General features: G+C 40.2%; 1 protein-coding gene across 4 annotated transcripts in view; it reads right to left on the bottom strand.

The window, feature by feature from the left end:
• thrab (thyroid hormone receptor alpha b) overlaps positions 1-17,516 on the bottom strand; it is a 121,564-nt gene that overhangs the window by 29,216 nt on the left and 74,832 nt on the right. For all 4 annotated transcript variants that reach the window (XM_067487242.1, XM_067487244.1, XM_067487243.1 and 1 more), the window contains one exon: positions 7,218-7,598. In XM_067487242.1, the coding sequence (XP_067343343.1) occupies positions 7,218-7,273 (56 nt within the window). In that variant the 5' untranslated portion in view covers positions 7,274-7,598. The remainder of the gene's footprint in view (positions 1-7,217; positions 7,599-17,516) is intronic.

Raw genomic sequence — 17,516 nt, 5'->3', positions numbered from 1 at the left:
TTTTGAAAAGAAAGTATGCGAGACAGTCAGTGAGTGTTCCTTGTCAGTGATGGATGTGTTTAGAATCCCCAGAGTTCGGCTCTGTGCTCTCAGGCACTCCTTATAGCCTCAAGCTCTCCTCCCACACTAAAGTCCAACACCAGCTTCAGGAGAGGGAGCAGGGCTCCATTAGCACCATAAATAAAACGAGGTCCCCACTCTGTTGAAACACCCGCAGGTTACATTTGCTGTGTGACGGAGTTGTATTACAGTGTGTTCTTTATTATCTGGAGGAAGGATCCTGTACTCTGTGGCCCCAACTAAAGTTCAACCTTTTTTCTCATTAATGCTTTTATTTTGTGTGTGTGTGTGTGTGTGTGTGTGTGTGTGCGTGTGTGTGTGTGTTCTATACAGTATTCATCTCAGTATTTGACAGAGAGAAACGTGTTCCAACCAAAACATAACTAAAAACTTTTGTGAATTCATACCAAATGTTCCATATCACTTCTTCACACAATTAGTTGGTTTCATCAGGCCTGACCAGCGTTCTTTTCCCCCAGTGTGAACTGACCACATACTCGTAAAATACAGAAGTTGGGGCCCGGGGCTGGGTTTGTTTCCCCCTTTTAAGTTTCATTGTTTCAATTACTCCTGAAGTTTTAAAAGACAGACTGGGCAAAGTAAGGCCCATTTATTCTTGTTGGCATTCTTCACACCCTGTATAGTTCTCAATGCTTAGGAAAAGGCAAAGTCTGACACATATTATTCTCAAGTGTCTATGCTTTCTAATGAGGAGACAATGTGAGAAGTGGCTCCTTTGTTGCTTATGAGTGGTGAAACGTCCCAATAAAGCTTGCTGCAGATTTTCCGTCACTGCTTCAAAGTGACCCGCCGGCATCTCACTTCTCTTTTAAAACCTGCGTGTTTTAATATTTTACAGCAGCAAACATCGTTTGCCCCTGGGAACCATAACAATTTAATTTAATTCAGGAGTAGCTGTAATGGAGCCTTAATGCCGGCGCAAACTGCCTTTCACATTTTACCTTGTTTCGGTCTTGTTCTCAGTTATGGTTCCCTTTGCCCTTTTCAGAATACATCAGATGGCTTAACAGGGGATTAAATTAAGCTCTTAAATAGCCTATTCAGTTAAAGCTTAGTTTATTCGATTTACTATGATCGCTGTCGTATCTTATTAGAAACTTGTCTGTGGGCCAACTTAGGTCAAAAATAAAAATAAAATAAAAGCTGCCCTGATGGGATGTGGGGGGAGACCACTGACTCCAAAAGCTGGTGTCGTGTTGCTCGCTTGTGAAGCAATACTTCTTAGCATATGCAACAACAGCACATGGTGCGAGGTGCGAGTTTCACAATACAAGGGGACTCTTTCACTTCATTCACTTTGTAGAAAAAAAATTAAGCGTCAGCAGCCGGTGAGAGAGGAAAACAAAAAAGATTTACAGCTGCGACGGCACCAGTTGGGGTTTTCACTAACTGCCACTCACAGGTAAATATCTCTCTCTCTTTGCCAACTAGCTTCCACATCACTCCATACATCTGCTGGAGGCAACAGCCATCAAACTGTCAGCTAGGTGACAGTTCAGTATTCCCATTCAGTAGCATGTTGTTACAGATGGAAACATAGGTAAATAAAAAAACGATGGAAAAAAAAAAAAAATCTTTGATCAGGTCTCTCACTTCTGCAACAACTAAGACCTCTCTGCATCCCAACAAGCCGCCACGTGTTACAGAGCTTTGTTTTCCTTCATCAGGTCAGATGAGCAGCATTCTGCTTTCAAACCGCCAGGCAGTGATAAGTTATTAAGATGATACACCACCACCACCATCTGTCTGTATAGGCCCAGCTTTGAGCTTCTATTAAAAACTGATAGATTTCAAAACATTACTAATGAAAATATTAGCACTCTTGCAGCTTACAAAGAGCTTAGCATTCTTGGCGGAGCCTCACGAGTGCTTTTCATCACTCTGAGAGCTCAGTGGCAAGAGTTAGAGAGAAACGGTGTCAAGTAGCCCAAGTATACACTCAAGTTCGGTGTAAAAGTTTTCAAGGTGCGGTTAGATCTTCTGCAGTAAGCAGCACCTTACACAATAATTAACCTCATGTATAAGTCGACAGTTTGAATCACGACTCAAAACAAGCAAACGCTGATTTGGGTGCTTATGTGAAACACCTGTAAAACAGCCTGAGAGGATTTCAGGCTGTATCATGCAGCTGGTGAACGTTTGGCTATTTAACAGCAAAACAAGTATTCCTGTTCAAGGACAAAAACACCACGCACAATGGGATATTTCCTTAATGGAATGTGGGTTTCTGCAGGTTGGGACACAGCACTGTGTGCTGCAAAGGCATACCACAGTGTTTTTAAACGCTCAGCTCTTAATGTCTGGGAACGGTAAGGCTGAATGGGACACGGCTTGCCAGGCACCTTTAAAGTCTCTCTGCAACCTGAGCCAGCACAAACATGCACATACTGCACCGTCTCTGCAGCCTCTCCAGCAGCATAGATACAATAAAAAAGGATATGTGCAAGAACACCAATTTGAGTCCCGTTCTAGTGGCCAAAGCAACTGCACACAATCAACAACATAAACCCAAAACACGATATGAAAAAGACTTACAGCGCTGACCTGACGACACAGTGGGGTTGTAAAATATGCATGGCAGAAGAGCCGTACTAGTGGACGTTACAGATGTAGCTCACTGGCTGCTACACAGCCTTCACATAGGGACATCTCTCATGTCTATCTGTGTTTCTCACTGTCCTACACCCTGATCTCTCTACCACTTGTGCTATGTTTAGCCTGTTGACCCACTCAAATACACTGCGTCTCATCCTTCTTCCTCCAATCTGTGGGACTTTCCTGCCCTACTGCAAGTACAGTACCACCCAGTCTACCCTGACTGGAGCACAGCCAGCTCCTCCACCTGTGGCTTTGGCAGTGAGTGTGGAGTGCATCTCATAGGTAATTGCTAGGCTGTCAGGTAACTGAGCACTCTCCTGAGACTTTTATTTTAAGACAGTGCCGATTTCGTTACAGATACGGCTGAAAGCTTGGCTGCAAAAGATATCACAGTGCACAGTAAATCAGTGAGCTAGTGTGCATGAGCACGCTAAAAGACTGAAAGCTCATTGAAAATATAGTTTTTGGTGAACAGGGAAATTGAGCATCGGCATCACAGGTGAACGTTAAAAACTTTGTTCACTTGATGCATGTCCCTGCATCTCTGGTCGGCTATAAACCCTTCCTCGTCCTACCTAGTTACAAAGGCATTCAGTGACAATACATTATGCATATCAGTTGCATTTCAACTCCAATCATTCTATAAGCAGCAGGGATAGGCCCCAGCCCCCTCAGACCCCAGACAGGATAAACAGTTAAAATAATGGATGGATAATGAAACCAAAACTATTTAGATTGGTGGACACCAGTAGAGGATACAATACATTTTATTATTGAGATTTCCTCACACTTCAGGTCAACATTGCAAATCAATTGTGTATATCTGCATCCATAAACCCTACAGTATTACAACTTAGAAACAAGAATCAATAAATGTCATTTAAATGACCAAGTATCACTGTAGAAATCTCAAAGATTATTTTTTCAAGAAACATCAATACCAAGTATTCGTAATTTTGACTTTGCAAAAGAAAAAACTAATCTAAACTAATCTACTCAGTCATACTAAGCAAATACTGTGAAACAGTGACGCATTTAATTTTAAAGGTACGTTGTCTGTTGTCTTTAAAACCAGCCCATCCAGATTGAGGTTCATGGCAAACTAATGCAGTGTAAATTAACTATCAAATGTCTATTGCAGGTGCATCTGCATCTATGGCAACACATTTGCATGCTGTGATTTTTAGGCGTTACATTTGCACTTGTTAATCAGTAAACGTTGCCAGTCAAATCACAACCAAAACAAAGGTTATGTTGCACTGACAAACTGGGTGTTTTTCCAGCTTAAACTCTACATGAGGGCAACTGAACATCTTGACTGAGACTCTTGGTGGCTTAGGGTTCATTAAATGAAAAACACTATGTACTTTATGACTGAATCACACAGCCATGTGGCCTTTTCAATATTATCCACTCAGATATATCAGCCACCTAAGCTTATATATAATCACGCCAGCCAGTTGATGACTGAAATTATTTGGAACAAATAAAGCATTAAATGGCAACTTCAATGGTCAGAAATTAGTCGCTCTTTTACTTTTTACCTTTAAAAAGCACAGTTTTCTGTAAATGTTGGCTCAAAAATGTCACAGCTGTTAGAGGGCAACTTCCCCAATTTTTAACTTGCTAATATTTAATTTTTTATTGCTTCTAGCTGAAAAACTCACCAACTGACACACACACCTGTCAGAGAGGGTAGTTCGACATGGTAACACCAGAAACTTGGAAATGACTCCACAACAAACCTCTAATTATAAAGTAATTATATGGTTGGTAGCCCACACACGTCCTTGTGTCCACAACAAGTGGGTTAATCTGGACAGAAACACTAGTTCATTGCACCTGTCAGCATACACCAAGTTCTTATGAGAACGTAAATATTAAATCCTGTGCAGACAAAGCACCAGTGATTTAATGTGCTGTAAGATCCATAGCAATGGCCTGAAAGTACATCCTCGAGTCCAGGGGAAGGAAATACTGATTTGGTTTATGTTTTCGAGTTGCCTCAAAGACCAACTGTAATCCAGCAAAGCACAGGAAAGTGTATGATTAGCACAGACAGACACAGAAGTGGTGATGGGCATTAAAGGCAGCAAGAAAGAAAACACAATGGGGCCCAAAGTTACAAAACGTAAACACAACACAACAATAACATATTTCAGATATAGATCATTTTCTCCCAATGTTTTTATTCCTTCTGCACATGACTGTATGCCCTGTAAATTGATTTTCCTCCCTTTTGATGTGCAGATGGGTTTGAGTGTGTTATCACTTCTCTCATGCCATTTACATCTGGGCCGCAACGGCTCATACCTGCCTGTGATGGATTACAAAGTCAGATGAGCACTTTTAACGCAAACGCTACATCTGGTCCACTTGAGCAATCATTCCCTATGATATGCTGATTAATAAAGACATTACAATGACTTTTTGTCACTAAGTTTTCTCTTATACTGAAGCACCATGAAGACTGCTTTCTGAGCAAACTTGCACCATGCCACAAGGTTTTGCTGCTGCAAATGCTGATCTATGCAAGAAGCCTTGCATCAGCTGCGGTGACGTGCAGGAACGTGATGCAACGGGCACATTTAATCAAAGTTCAGCATACTTATTTTTTTTTAGCATTCGGGCCAAAAATAATGACACAAAATAGCATCAAACATTCCGGTTTTGGCAGCTCACAAAATCTCAAAATATGTGACCTCCTGTAATAAAATCCAGTATGTGACATATAACACTACTGGGATTGTTTGAATATCACAGTTTTTCCCATTTATGTGAAGGAGCTGAAAATAGCTGAACACATAAAAAAATAATCTTCAATCCATATGGTGTCCTATTCTGTCTGCATGCTTGTAACCACAGCATCACTTCAAAGAGCCGGGGCAGTTTAAAACAACACACCGACAACACGGACAGGGGAGGGGAGATTTAATAAAATCCACTCTCATGCCACATACACCAGTGACGTCCACTCTGAGTAGTAGCCGGTTCAGTCTGAACCCCCAGGAGCTTAAATCTTTGTACTCTTAATTATCCCTGAGGTGCAAAGTGCTCCAGCCAGCACTTGGTCTGAAGACCCACCGAAACCTACACCCAAACATGTTATATGAAACAAAAAACCTGCTACATTGACTCCTGCTTGGATGACCGCACCAACTGTCCCTGTCCCTGAGCGGCAGAGCTGTTAATCTCGTGACAGGTGTCCATGTTAGCTGAGGAATCTATCCGGGCTCCAGATTGACTTTCTTAACACAAGCTTGTAATTCAGCACGTGAAGACAACAGTGGAGGGAAATCTGATACTGCATTCTAGGAACCCATCTACCCCCCACACATGGTAATCAAGACATAAAGATGGTTCTTATTGTTAATATTACAACAAGTTAGGTTAATTTTGGAGACTGAAGAAAAGAGGGAAAAAGTTGATGTTCTCCTCATATAATCTTAACTAGTAGCATTAAAATTGTAAAAGTTTTGATTTTACCATCAAAAAAAGACAATAGGTTTGAGTTAGCAATAGAAACTTTTGGCAAAAGCGGCTAGTAGTGCTTACATTTTTAGCAACTTAATATGAAAAATCATGATCCGAGTAAACACAAGGTTCCATAGTTTCTCTATACACGTTTTACCACAGACACACAACCGACAAATATTTATTCCCCGATGACTTTATATTTTGTTTTAGGATAAATCCTGCCCATGAAAATCATGAGCATTTGTAAACTAGCTGAATTCCCTGCTTAGGGGTAGAGCCCACTGCCACTGCCTGATAAGCCTTTCCTTTCACTCAGGCCTTTTCTAAACGCAAGGCCCCTTCCTCTAACTGTGGCACTGTGACACAGGCTCCATTCCACTAATATTATGTTTTCATTTATGAGATGGGGCTTAAACAGTGGCATGTTTGTGTTTGGCCCAGCTTGACTGGCTCTGCTTCTCAAGAAACTAGGCAGTAAGGGGAGGGGCGTAGTTGGTGCAGGAGTCAGCTAATGTACTTCCACAATGCAGATCAGATTAAAAGAGGTTGCTTTATTGTTTCAAGTCTCTAGAGATAATTTGTACAGAAATAAAAAACTGAATAAAAAAGAGGATTAAACATCTAGTATAGCCTCTATTTTGTGAGGAGGCTCAGGTCCTTTAACATCTGTCAAACCATGCTGAGGATGTTTTATGAGTCTGAGGTTGACTCGATAAACTGATCAGAAGGGCCAGTGACAGCAGGGTCCAGCAGAAAGATGCTGACCAAGCTGCGAGGGATAATGGAGAATGGTTCCCATCCTCTGCCTGACATGCTGGTGACACACAGGAGCACCTTCAGTGCAAGACTCATACCAAAGTGCAATACATCAATCTTTATAACTCCTCCCTCTGAGATCACATGCACTGATTACAATTTTAACTTTATATTTCATTTATTGTATTGTCTAGGTTTATATGTTATGTTCTTATACACAATTTCCTACGCAGTATTGTCAGTATTTCGGATTCTGACAAAAATACAAAGACAACAATGTTCAAAAAGCCTAATGTCCAACTCACCGCTTCTCTTCTACCTCTGATAGGTTAAGGTCCTGCTCCTTGGGCATGTGTTCCATTCACCTTAATTCCATCCAGCAGCCAATCATGAGAGACTGAGGCAAGCCCCACCCTCGGATGCACACTTGTCATTCGCCGGTTGGGAGGGGGCAGTCAGTGAAACATGACAGGGTCCCGTCCCTGGGGTCTTGTGAGGGAGGAGGGGGCCTCCAAAAGGAGCCGGCCCCCTTTGAGGTTGTCGTGTTGTAGCTCGGTGCGATGGTGTAAGATATCGAAGATGTTTGAGGTTTTGTTGAAGTAAACTGTCAGGCCCTGGGGCCAGAGAGGGGGAGGCTGGAGGTGAATGCCCGTCTCAGGGGTTTGGAGAATGAGGTGGAGTCCAGTCTGGAAGAGAACAAAGGACACAGTCAGAATACACTGTCTGTAATGCTGAATTAGGGGTCAGAAAATTTATTTGTGTAAGTCCAGCCTAAATATTCAAATGTCCTGTTTTTGTTTATTTCTTTAGGATAGTAAATTGAATAGCTTTGAGGTTTGGACTGCTGGCAAGAAAACGTTTGACCATAGCAGCATAGAAGTCGGCGAAATATGATGATCATTTTCTTCACATGCTGACCTTTTATCAACAGAACTGATCCATAGTCAAAATAACTTTGTGGTGTAGAAATGTCATTAAAATAATGTCATTAAAAATGTATTTTAATGCTTTGAGATCAAATTAAACGTTACTTTAAAGGTGGTTTTAGAAACGTCCAACATTATATACAAAATAAGGCAAAGTAAAGATTAAGTGCTTTATTTGTCATTATAAATATGAGGTATGTTCAGATGGAGGGTTAGTCCTGAGCTGCTGGGACTGGCTGTGATCCCCCCAATGGGCCAACCTGACCTGGTCCATAACACAGGTTTTAGCGGTGGGGGAAACCAGAGCACCCAGAGGAAACAACAAGGCCCTGTCCGGCCTGGGGCTCGAACCCAGGACCTTCTTGCTGAGGAAAGAGTCCTAACCTGAGCTGTGTAAATAGTACACTGTGATTAGTACCAAGGTAGATACTACCTCAACATTACCTCAACAGTCCTTTTTCATTTCAAGAGAGTATTTTCTACACAAACTAAACTATATAACTGTACAGGATTAGACTTTGTCTTAATTACATTCCAAGCTGTTGCTGCTAACACTGTGCAAATACTTACAAACAGCTTATAAAGTAGCATCTGACCTCTTACACCAGGTTAAGTAGCTTTAAGATGAGCAGTTGAATCTGTGTGACTCGGTCTGTGTGTCTGTGTGTGTGTGTGCATAGACTCAGAGGGTCTTGATCCATTAGCCCTTGCTTCCCTCCTCTGTTGTCCAAGAAAGGCTTTTTTCTTTTCCCTCCTAATCCCTGGTGCCTTTCTAATCCGGAACTGTGGGATATGAGGCATTAGAACATCCTTAGAACTGACTGATACTATTACAGCATTTACTCCTAATAGACATATTATAAGCAATTTTCAAAACAACGTTTTATCACCTACATGCATGTTTTTTTTCTCCTTTATTGCAAGACTCTACAGTAGAACAGGACTGATTCACATCTCCCCACACTCTATGCAGAACTACTGTATAAAAGTTTATAATAAGATGATTTTGAGGTATCGTCAGGTGGGATATTTATTAGGAGCTTATGAAGCATAAGAATTACTGCTAAATCAGAGTTTGTTTGTGACTAAGATATGAACTGCAGCTATCTCTGCCAGCGAGTGGTAGTTTTATTTGCTGATGGTGGGGGTGTTGTGGAGGTTGGGCTTTCTCACTTTTTCACCCACAACATAAATAGCTGCATACCATAAGATAAGACACAGTGTGTTTAGTTTGAGGGACTAGTGTGACATTAAAATGAGCCAATTACCACCTCGACATAACATAAATAAATAGCCACATACATTTCTTTCATAACTTTCTAATAAAAAGACCACGATCCATGGAGCACTTGGTCTGTCTTGGTATGATAGATTTCAAGTATCTTATCCACCATGCAAACAACATGATTCCTCAAGTATGCACATTATAAACACCCAAACTGCTGTCAGTGAAGCACAGAGAGACTCCATTTATCATGAGAAAAGGTCAGGCAGAGTTGACGGCCAGTCTGACCCCAGCAACACCGACTGTGGTGTGATGTAGAATCGAGCTGTAATGACATCAGCCCCAGAGGCCTCTACCACTAATGGAGTGTGCTTTATCACAGGCCTTCTCTCTATCACGACGACTGCTGCTACAAGTGGCACTAGCCTCTGTGCTGTTTCCTTTTTTGTGTTTGGAGCACAAACAGTTGTTTATCACACAGGGACAGAGAAGATAGACGAGAGAAGGGGTCCGTTGTTTGATTAGCGACTTCCACATACCAGCAGATAAATGAACAAATGTTAATGTAATTTGGGAAAAGCTGAGGGTTCATCTCCTTCCTTCTAAAAATATACTATAGAAAATATGAAGTTAACCTCGTGCCGTGTTTACTTTTCCCCATGTCCATCAAATAACCCCATATGGTTAGCCCAGGTAAGTCACTGTAATCATTTCTCCAGGCTGACCACATGCCTCACATGTGCCCCCTTCCCCCAACAGTTAACACGGTATGATGCAACTTCACATTCACTATGCTAAGACTGCACATAAACACGACAGACTCCGGTGGGCCTCCATTTCAAACTTGGGGTGGAACTGAAATATAAATAAATGCATTGATGCTGTAACTAGCTATTTAGCATTTCATGTGCAACTTTCACAAATTCTGTGTTATGTGCTGTGTCCACATTATGCATATGAGGGGACTGTCTTTGTTGAATGAGTGTGTGCGCTTGTGACAAATGACTTAACTGTCAAAACTCGGAAAACAATAACTAATTATGTAACCTCAGCTCCCTGTTCATTATCCTATAATTTGTGTCACATCAAGGAATAGCATAGGAAGTAATATAAAATCTTAAGGAATAACACGTGAGGCAAAGTGGCTTTTGTGACAAACTAAAACACAATAGTTAATCCATGTAGAAACAGAACAGCATTATTAGAAATATTGCTAATTCACATAATCTTCCCCTCTCTTGCAATCTTTCATGCCAGCTGCAGTGTCTTTCTACGCAGTTGACTGCCCTCGATTCCATCCAGAACGTTTCACTTATATCCAAAGTCTAGACAGGAAAATCGTTTGTTAGGTCATCTCATAGTCCAAAACATACTTAAGATACGATGGGATAGTGAGAAAGTTTTTTTTGGATAACGGCATGAACGGCCATTAACAAAATAAACTAAGCAAGGAGACAAACAGGAAACGAATAGGGAGTTTCAAAGGGCAGATTTAGAGAGTTTATACAACCATTTATTGTCTGTACACATGAATAAGCAAAAAATTGTTAACCCATCTTATTTTCCATAACATGCTGTTAATGTATCAGAAAGCAAATCATATGTAAAAACAGCTATTGCTTAATTTGAAATATGTAATGAAGAGCTTTCATTAGTTAAAGACCGGATTCCAGCTGGAGTAAGAACATAACGGCACCGATCCCCCTCAGTGCTGCCAACTTTGTGACTCTCTTGCAACATTCGCAAAGTTTATAGCAATTTAAAAAGTTTATAGCATTTGCTTTATAGCAATTACAGTTAGTTCTATTTTTCCATCATCACTAAGGGGCTTTAATAATTTTTTTATAATAGACAGGAATGCATTTGTTTTTATTTTTGCTTAGCTTTTTCTATTGGATACCAAAGGCATAAAGGTTGAAGGACCAAAGAAATTTGACATTTCGGAGATGACTAAGCATACTTTTAATAAGTTGCAAGGTAGAGATGGCTAAGACTGTTCATTTTCCTCCCTTGGAGAACAGCCTCCACATTTTATAAATTGGGCATGCAAAACATTTTCCTCAAGCAAGGTTGACCTTTGATGAAATAGAGATTTTAAAATGCACCAGAATAACTGTAGCTAGAGAAGATGAGGATTAATTAAACAGGACCTACTCATTTTCTACCCTTTCTAGATTGATGTCCCTCTGTACAACAGAAACGGAGAGAAAAAGAGTGGGATGCACACTTCAGTGTGTAGCAAGCTGGTGTGAAATGTAGTTCTACACCAGAAAGTAATCATTAACTTCAAGGATGCTTGGGTTCTGTTTTGAAAGAGGAATTTCAATTATTACTTAAAAAAAAAAAAAAAAAAAACATATTTAGGAACTAGGTTTCTCCTTAGAGATTCTACTCTCACCAGCTCAACTCGAGTGAGCTGAAACACGGGTACTGACACGATTAGCAGATCAGTGAGGAGCAGAATTTCATTGCTTTGTGCTCCATAGAAGGACCAAATGAGCACCTCTGTCGTTGCTAATAATGAGGTGGCAGTGCAGCATCGATGTGTGAATACTGCCACTTTCATGTCGTAATGGAATAATAATAATAGTCCAGGTAAATTACAACTGGGAAATAGATTTTTCAACTTTGAAATAAAAAAATTAAAAAAATACAAACATGGATGCTTCATATTTTTCAGTGTTTATTGTTAAAGGATATTTAACCCCAGCTGAATAAACACAATGTTTTATTGCCAGGTCAAAGTATATTTAAGCCTCAGATGACCAATATTGAAACTTGAGCGCTTGCAACGCCGCAAACATGGGAACCTTTTCCATTTTTTACATTACATGTACATAAAGTTACATCACATTACAAAAAACAGTCTCTTTTAGCCTTGAGGTGCTGGAAGCTACAGTAACAAGTCAGAATGAATTGACCAAAGGAGCCAACAGATACTGTATGCAGTCATTTTTGCAATTCTGCAAATTAAAAGCAAGATGATAAAAAGTGAATGTTAACTTTCTCTACTGAGAGTCTCAGTGCCTGACTTCAGAACAAAAACACTTTGTAGAAAGACGTCTGACTTCTTGGCATTATCCACTGCTCTGCATGTCTCTACATTTAAAGGTCACACTAGCACAGCAATTTAGAAAAAATAACTATTACACTTTGGCTAAGATAATACAATTTGATTCAAAGCTCTGTGACCAATTATTTGAACCTGTGACATTAGGGGGGCAGCTCAGTCTACAACATTGATGCTAGTAGGGCTTCTAACATGCTACAGTGTCATTTTCTTGTTACATTAAAACAGACTTAGGTTAAAACATTTACTTATATTCATATAAAATACAGAAAAAAATGATTTGAAATACTTTTTACATAACAACTGTTATGTGCTTATAATTATTCTTCCCCTACAAATGTGGGAGGATTATAGCGCAGCAGGTAAAAGATCCCTTGCTGTAGTTCTTGCATCATGACGGCAAACATGGAGGTTAGTGCTGATGGCTCCAAAGAGCGGCCGGAGCAATTAGTGTTAAGTAATTTGGGGTTTAATGGCTGTCAGGCAAAGCATATACAATACAAACTACTCTGTACATCGAACATATGTGTGGGAGCATCTGACTGAGCACCTTGCTGTGCCCGATTCAGGAAACTCCAAAAAAAAAAAAAAAAAAAAAAAAAAAGAAACAAACAAATTATATATATATATATATATAAATAAAACTGTGTGTTCAAGCAGCCCTCATTTTACACAGATCTTTAAACATTTATTTCATCTCGCATTTTCCAAATTCACATAACAGCCAAGCAAAAGTCTTCAAACGCTTGGTATGTTAAGTTGTTTTTTAATCAACGTGTACATCTATAAGCCTTTATATAGAACCCAAACTGTTGCCATTTTTAGTAAAACAACACTGAGGGATTTATAGTCGTACTCAGACTCTGCTGTCAACACTATCACTCTGGCCTATGTGCCCATTTCAGCATATTTCTTTCCACGTCTCCTTTATCTTTAATAGACTGATTTTTCTCTACACAGAATGTCACCACCTCTCCAGCTGTCTTCACCTCGCTTTTTTGAGTTTATAATGTTTCAGACCGTCTGCGTGTCACTTTGCAAACTAATGATTAGCTCCCAAAACAAAACCCCTCAAATAGCTGGGAAGCAAAACTACCATAAATAGATGCAAAATGAGCAAAAGGGAAGTTCAAAACTAACACAGGATACAAAACTATCACGAGGAGATATAAAGCTATCACAAAGGGATGCAAAACTACAGTACCACAGAGAGACGAGAAGCAACAAACCGCATTTCTATCAGTCGCTCGTGTGAAAGAAAGGCAGGGGGGTTATTGTCTCAGATACAATCGATCACTGCCACAAAGTCTTCAAACGCATAAGAACTTGAAGACATTGCATCACAAATGCAGAAGTTTGTCTGAAGTCAATTGGATATGATGGCATAAGCAGGGCCAGTTGCAACATATATAACGTGCTTCTTCTTGATGACACGAAGATAAACCCACAGGCTGTTGGTGTGTGTGAAAATGATGGGCAACACACACACACACCTCTTTGTATGATCTCTTTTCCATTATGTTTCATTCTTCAAAGCATTCTTTCTCAATCATAAATCAAGTAATTCAGACTCCAAACAACCTTAGGCTCCAAGAAAATCCCTTCAAAATCCATTTCTAATGTAAACAGCAGAATTACATGCAATGTCGTCGTGTTGTGGTCATATTAATATTGCTACAACTTGTAAAACCTTTGGTTACTCAAAGGAGGCTGTGTGAGCACACATTTGCACCAAAAAGCTGCGTAGTGCTTGGTAAGTGGTTGTTGGGGGTAGAGTAACAGGAAGGCCTTTGGTACAGCTAGGCAGAGCTGACTGGTGCCTGGCACTGGGACTGATGAGCAGTCGAAGATATAAATTTCCACAAGACGTGTCCATACTCGCAGGGCCCGGCTAAGTCCCTAATGAGCCTCAGCATCACAAAGCCGTTCCTTCTTACGGCTTTATTGTCCCATTACAGCAAAAAAAACTAAATCTTAATCATGACAGGCTGGCAGACATACAACCGATGTTTTGCGTATTTTGTGACCCCCCCCCTCCCTTTGTGTCTTGTTGTGTGTTTTTGTTTGCGATATTGTCCTTTGGAAAAAAACGGCAATCACAAGTTTCTGTTTTGTTCAAACAAATACCCCAAATACATGTTCACAATGATAAAAGCAGAAAAAGAAAAGCTGAAGTTTCACATTGAAGCATTTGTATTTTACAAGTGACAGAAAATTTTTAACTGACTGTTTAAACTGCTGCCTATCAATTTTCCAGTTGTCTAAAAAAGTATTACTAGTAATAATCATTGCAAGCTGGCAAAAAAAATTTTTTAACTAAAATGCAATATCAGTACAATGTGACAGTAGCAACATATTTCATCTGCAGTATATTCAAGTTCTTATTATACAAGGGAACTAGGCTTAATGAATATTAACATTCTGTGTCTGGTCTGTTGTAAAGAGTAAACCTTAAATGGAACATTTTGTCTACAGGGGCTAAAGGAGGCAGTGTATATTTTTACAAGAACTACGTCTTAGGAAAAAGATAACAACAGCTTTGTGTTGTAAGCCAAGGCTGAAGATTAAAGTACATCCACAGATAATGTTAACATATTAACTAATGTACTCGGCTGTAAGAAAAGGGGAAAAAGAAAAACAATATGTTCTTTCTCTCTCCCACATCCACGCTCTCCTCTCTCATCCCTCCTCTTCCCACCCTCCTCTGGCAAGAACAAGTCAAGGTGCTGCCAAGAATGTGACTATTTGGAAAACTTCACTTCTTCTCTTCTTCTCAAATTGTAGATTTTTTTTTCTTTTCTTAAGGTGGCCCATGAATGCAGCAGATGTCCTGGTGCTGTTACTGGCTGACATTTTTGCTCGGCTCAATGCATCTTTGTCAACGCCAACTAACCCTGTCCCTCGTCCTAATCAACTCTCCTAAGCCGATATTCAACGGACTCTTCTTGCTTTGCATTCCCCACCCATCAGACCACCTTAAGGAAAACTGCACACTCTGTGAAACTGTTGGACACTGCGTGCGTGCTTTCGCCGATAGTTTTCCCAGAGACGTCCGCTTCCCCACACTTGTTAATTTCCTCACAGCTAATGGAAATATCTAAAAGCAACAAGACAACGCAGGAAAGACGTAAGATATTAAGATAGCTGCAGAGTGATGTGGACGTAAAGTCCCTCAAAGATTTTTAACGTCAAATAAATAGACAGCCACAGTGTCTGTATTTGCAGACACGCTGCTTGTGATTTGAGGGGCAGCCTATAATATTAAAAAAAACTGTTTAAATAATGAATGTTAATACATGCAGGACCCTAGTGAAAAACCATTAATTTATGGCAAAGACTTTACTCATTTGAATGTAAAATGAGATTCTTAATCTGCAGAATATGCATATACTCACACACAGTCTCATATTACTTTGTGACCCAGTGTGGGTACGAACGTGGTAGCAGTTAAGCCAGATGTCCTTCTCAGAAAGTGGGAAAAGGTGTGAATGTGTAGTGTGTGGTATCACCATGCACAGGTGGTATAATTAGAAGAGCAAGTAGAGCAGGGAATTCCATTTGTGTGTGTGTGTGTGTGTGTTAGTTGAGTTAACAAGAGTGTGTACTTAACATTAGCCAGAATGAGCTGGCAAAGCTAACCTGAGAGGTTGTATGTGTGTCTGGGCAATGAGCCTAACCTGCCACACACGCGCACGCACGCACACACACACACACACACACACTGAATGGGTAACTTTTGTTCAACTATGCCAACAATCTGGGCAATCACTCTGCCCTTTCCTCCTGCTTCATCTCACCCACTGCACACCCACAGATGCTATTGCCATGCCAACCTCCATGGGAGAGCTCTTCCCTTTCCAGATTACAAGGGGAGCAACAGAGAAACTCCCAAATACACACAACAAACACGGCTTTATCAATAAGTATTATTTCAAACTATTAGGATATGCTGCCAGTTTAATAAGAAAGAAAAGATATCAGATGTTTGTTTTCTCCATTGGAAATATGTATTGTTCTGGGAAACCCAAAAGCAACATTCAGCTAGTAGTGCAAATATTTTTTAGATGCATTTATTATGTTTGACTTATTTTTTTCATCTAACTTTATATTTAACAGATTTCTTCATATTTGACCTAAACTTTTCAGAAACAATTAAATAGAGGCCTGAATTTACGAGCCTTAGAAAACGTGTTAAACATTTATTTGAATTATTTTGTTTTATTTACAGAAAAAGCACACTGGGAAACACATGGATTCACAGATATTTAGCTATCGACTAAAGTGCATGTGGAACAACATCAATTGTGCGAATGTAGGGTTGCATTATACAAGCCTGGCAGTGAGCGCGGTGTGTGTTTCAGTGTGTGTACCGTGCGCACAGTTTCTTGGAGTTTACGAACAGGGCTGGGATCCAGGCACCAGCCACAGCTCAAATAAAATAAACCAGACCCACGTCAGGAGTGTAAACAAGCATACAAATAAAAGCACTTCAATAAATATGTGCAAGTGTATCAAGCAAAATAGCAAAGCCCCAACAAGTTGGGATGAGTTAATGGTTTGGGGGTCGGCCAGTCTGGGCTCCATGGGGGGAGAAACATTAAGATGGTGCCCACATCTGGTTTCTTTACCGAAACAGGTCTGGGTGTATATTTGTCTCCGTGTCTGTATTAGTTGTTGACTGTGTGTGGGGACTTTTTCCCCAATTAAAAAGGCTTTTGCAGTGATTTTTTCCAGCTTTCCAGTCCAAGGGTCTGAGGGCAGAGGATGTTACTGTTGCTTCCGATGTTTAGCCTTAATTCCTAGGGTTGGCTATTGAACGGAGCTTAGATAAGAACCAGATTCAATAAGAGAAAATGGAATTGGCATCAATAACACTAACACAACACCAAAGCAAAACCTGTTTCATGACAGGCATTTTTGCTGTTACTGTATCCATATATCTGATGATAACAGTAAATTGTACTTGGCAAACAATTCTGATTCTGTACAGACTGCAAAGCCCCTCAAGGCCAATTTGGGTTTTCTGATTCAGGTTTATGTAAATAAAATTCTGAGTTGACATTTTGAAGACTGCAATGATGGACAAGGTGCACAGGTACTGGTGTAGGTACAGGTACTGGGTGGCACCTGGAACACTGGTGCCCGACTACTGGGCCAGTGAGCATGTAGCGTTTCTCAATGAGACTGGAAATACAGTCACAAATATGAAACCTAGCAAGTTCTTTTTTTAATCTTCAAGTTGACCTTTCCATTTCATGGGGTTTAGTTTAGACTTCGTGTGGAGAAATATTCTCATCAACTTTGTGGTCTAGACTGAGCAGATCCAGGCTCTGCTAGATATATACAGCTAGTAGACAGTATGTTTCTAAAGGCAGGAACACAC

This window comes from Channa argus, chromosome 20 (assembly GCF_033026475.1).
Source record: "Channa argus isolate prfri chromosome 20, Channa argus male v1.0, whole genome shotgun sequence".
NCBI lineage: Eukaryota > Metazoa > Chordata > Actinopteri > Anabantiformes > Channidae > Channa > Channa argus.
The sequence above is the reverse complement of the archived record's forward strand: the minus strand, read 5'-3'. Positions and strand labels throughout refer to the sequence as shown.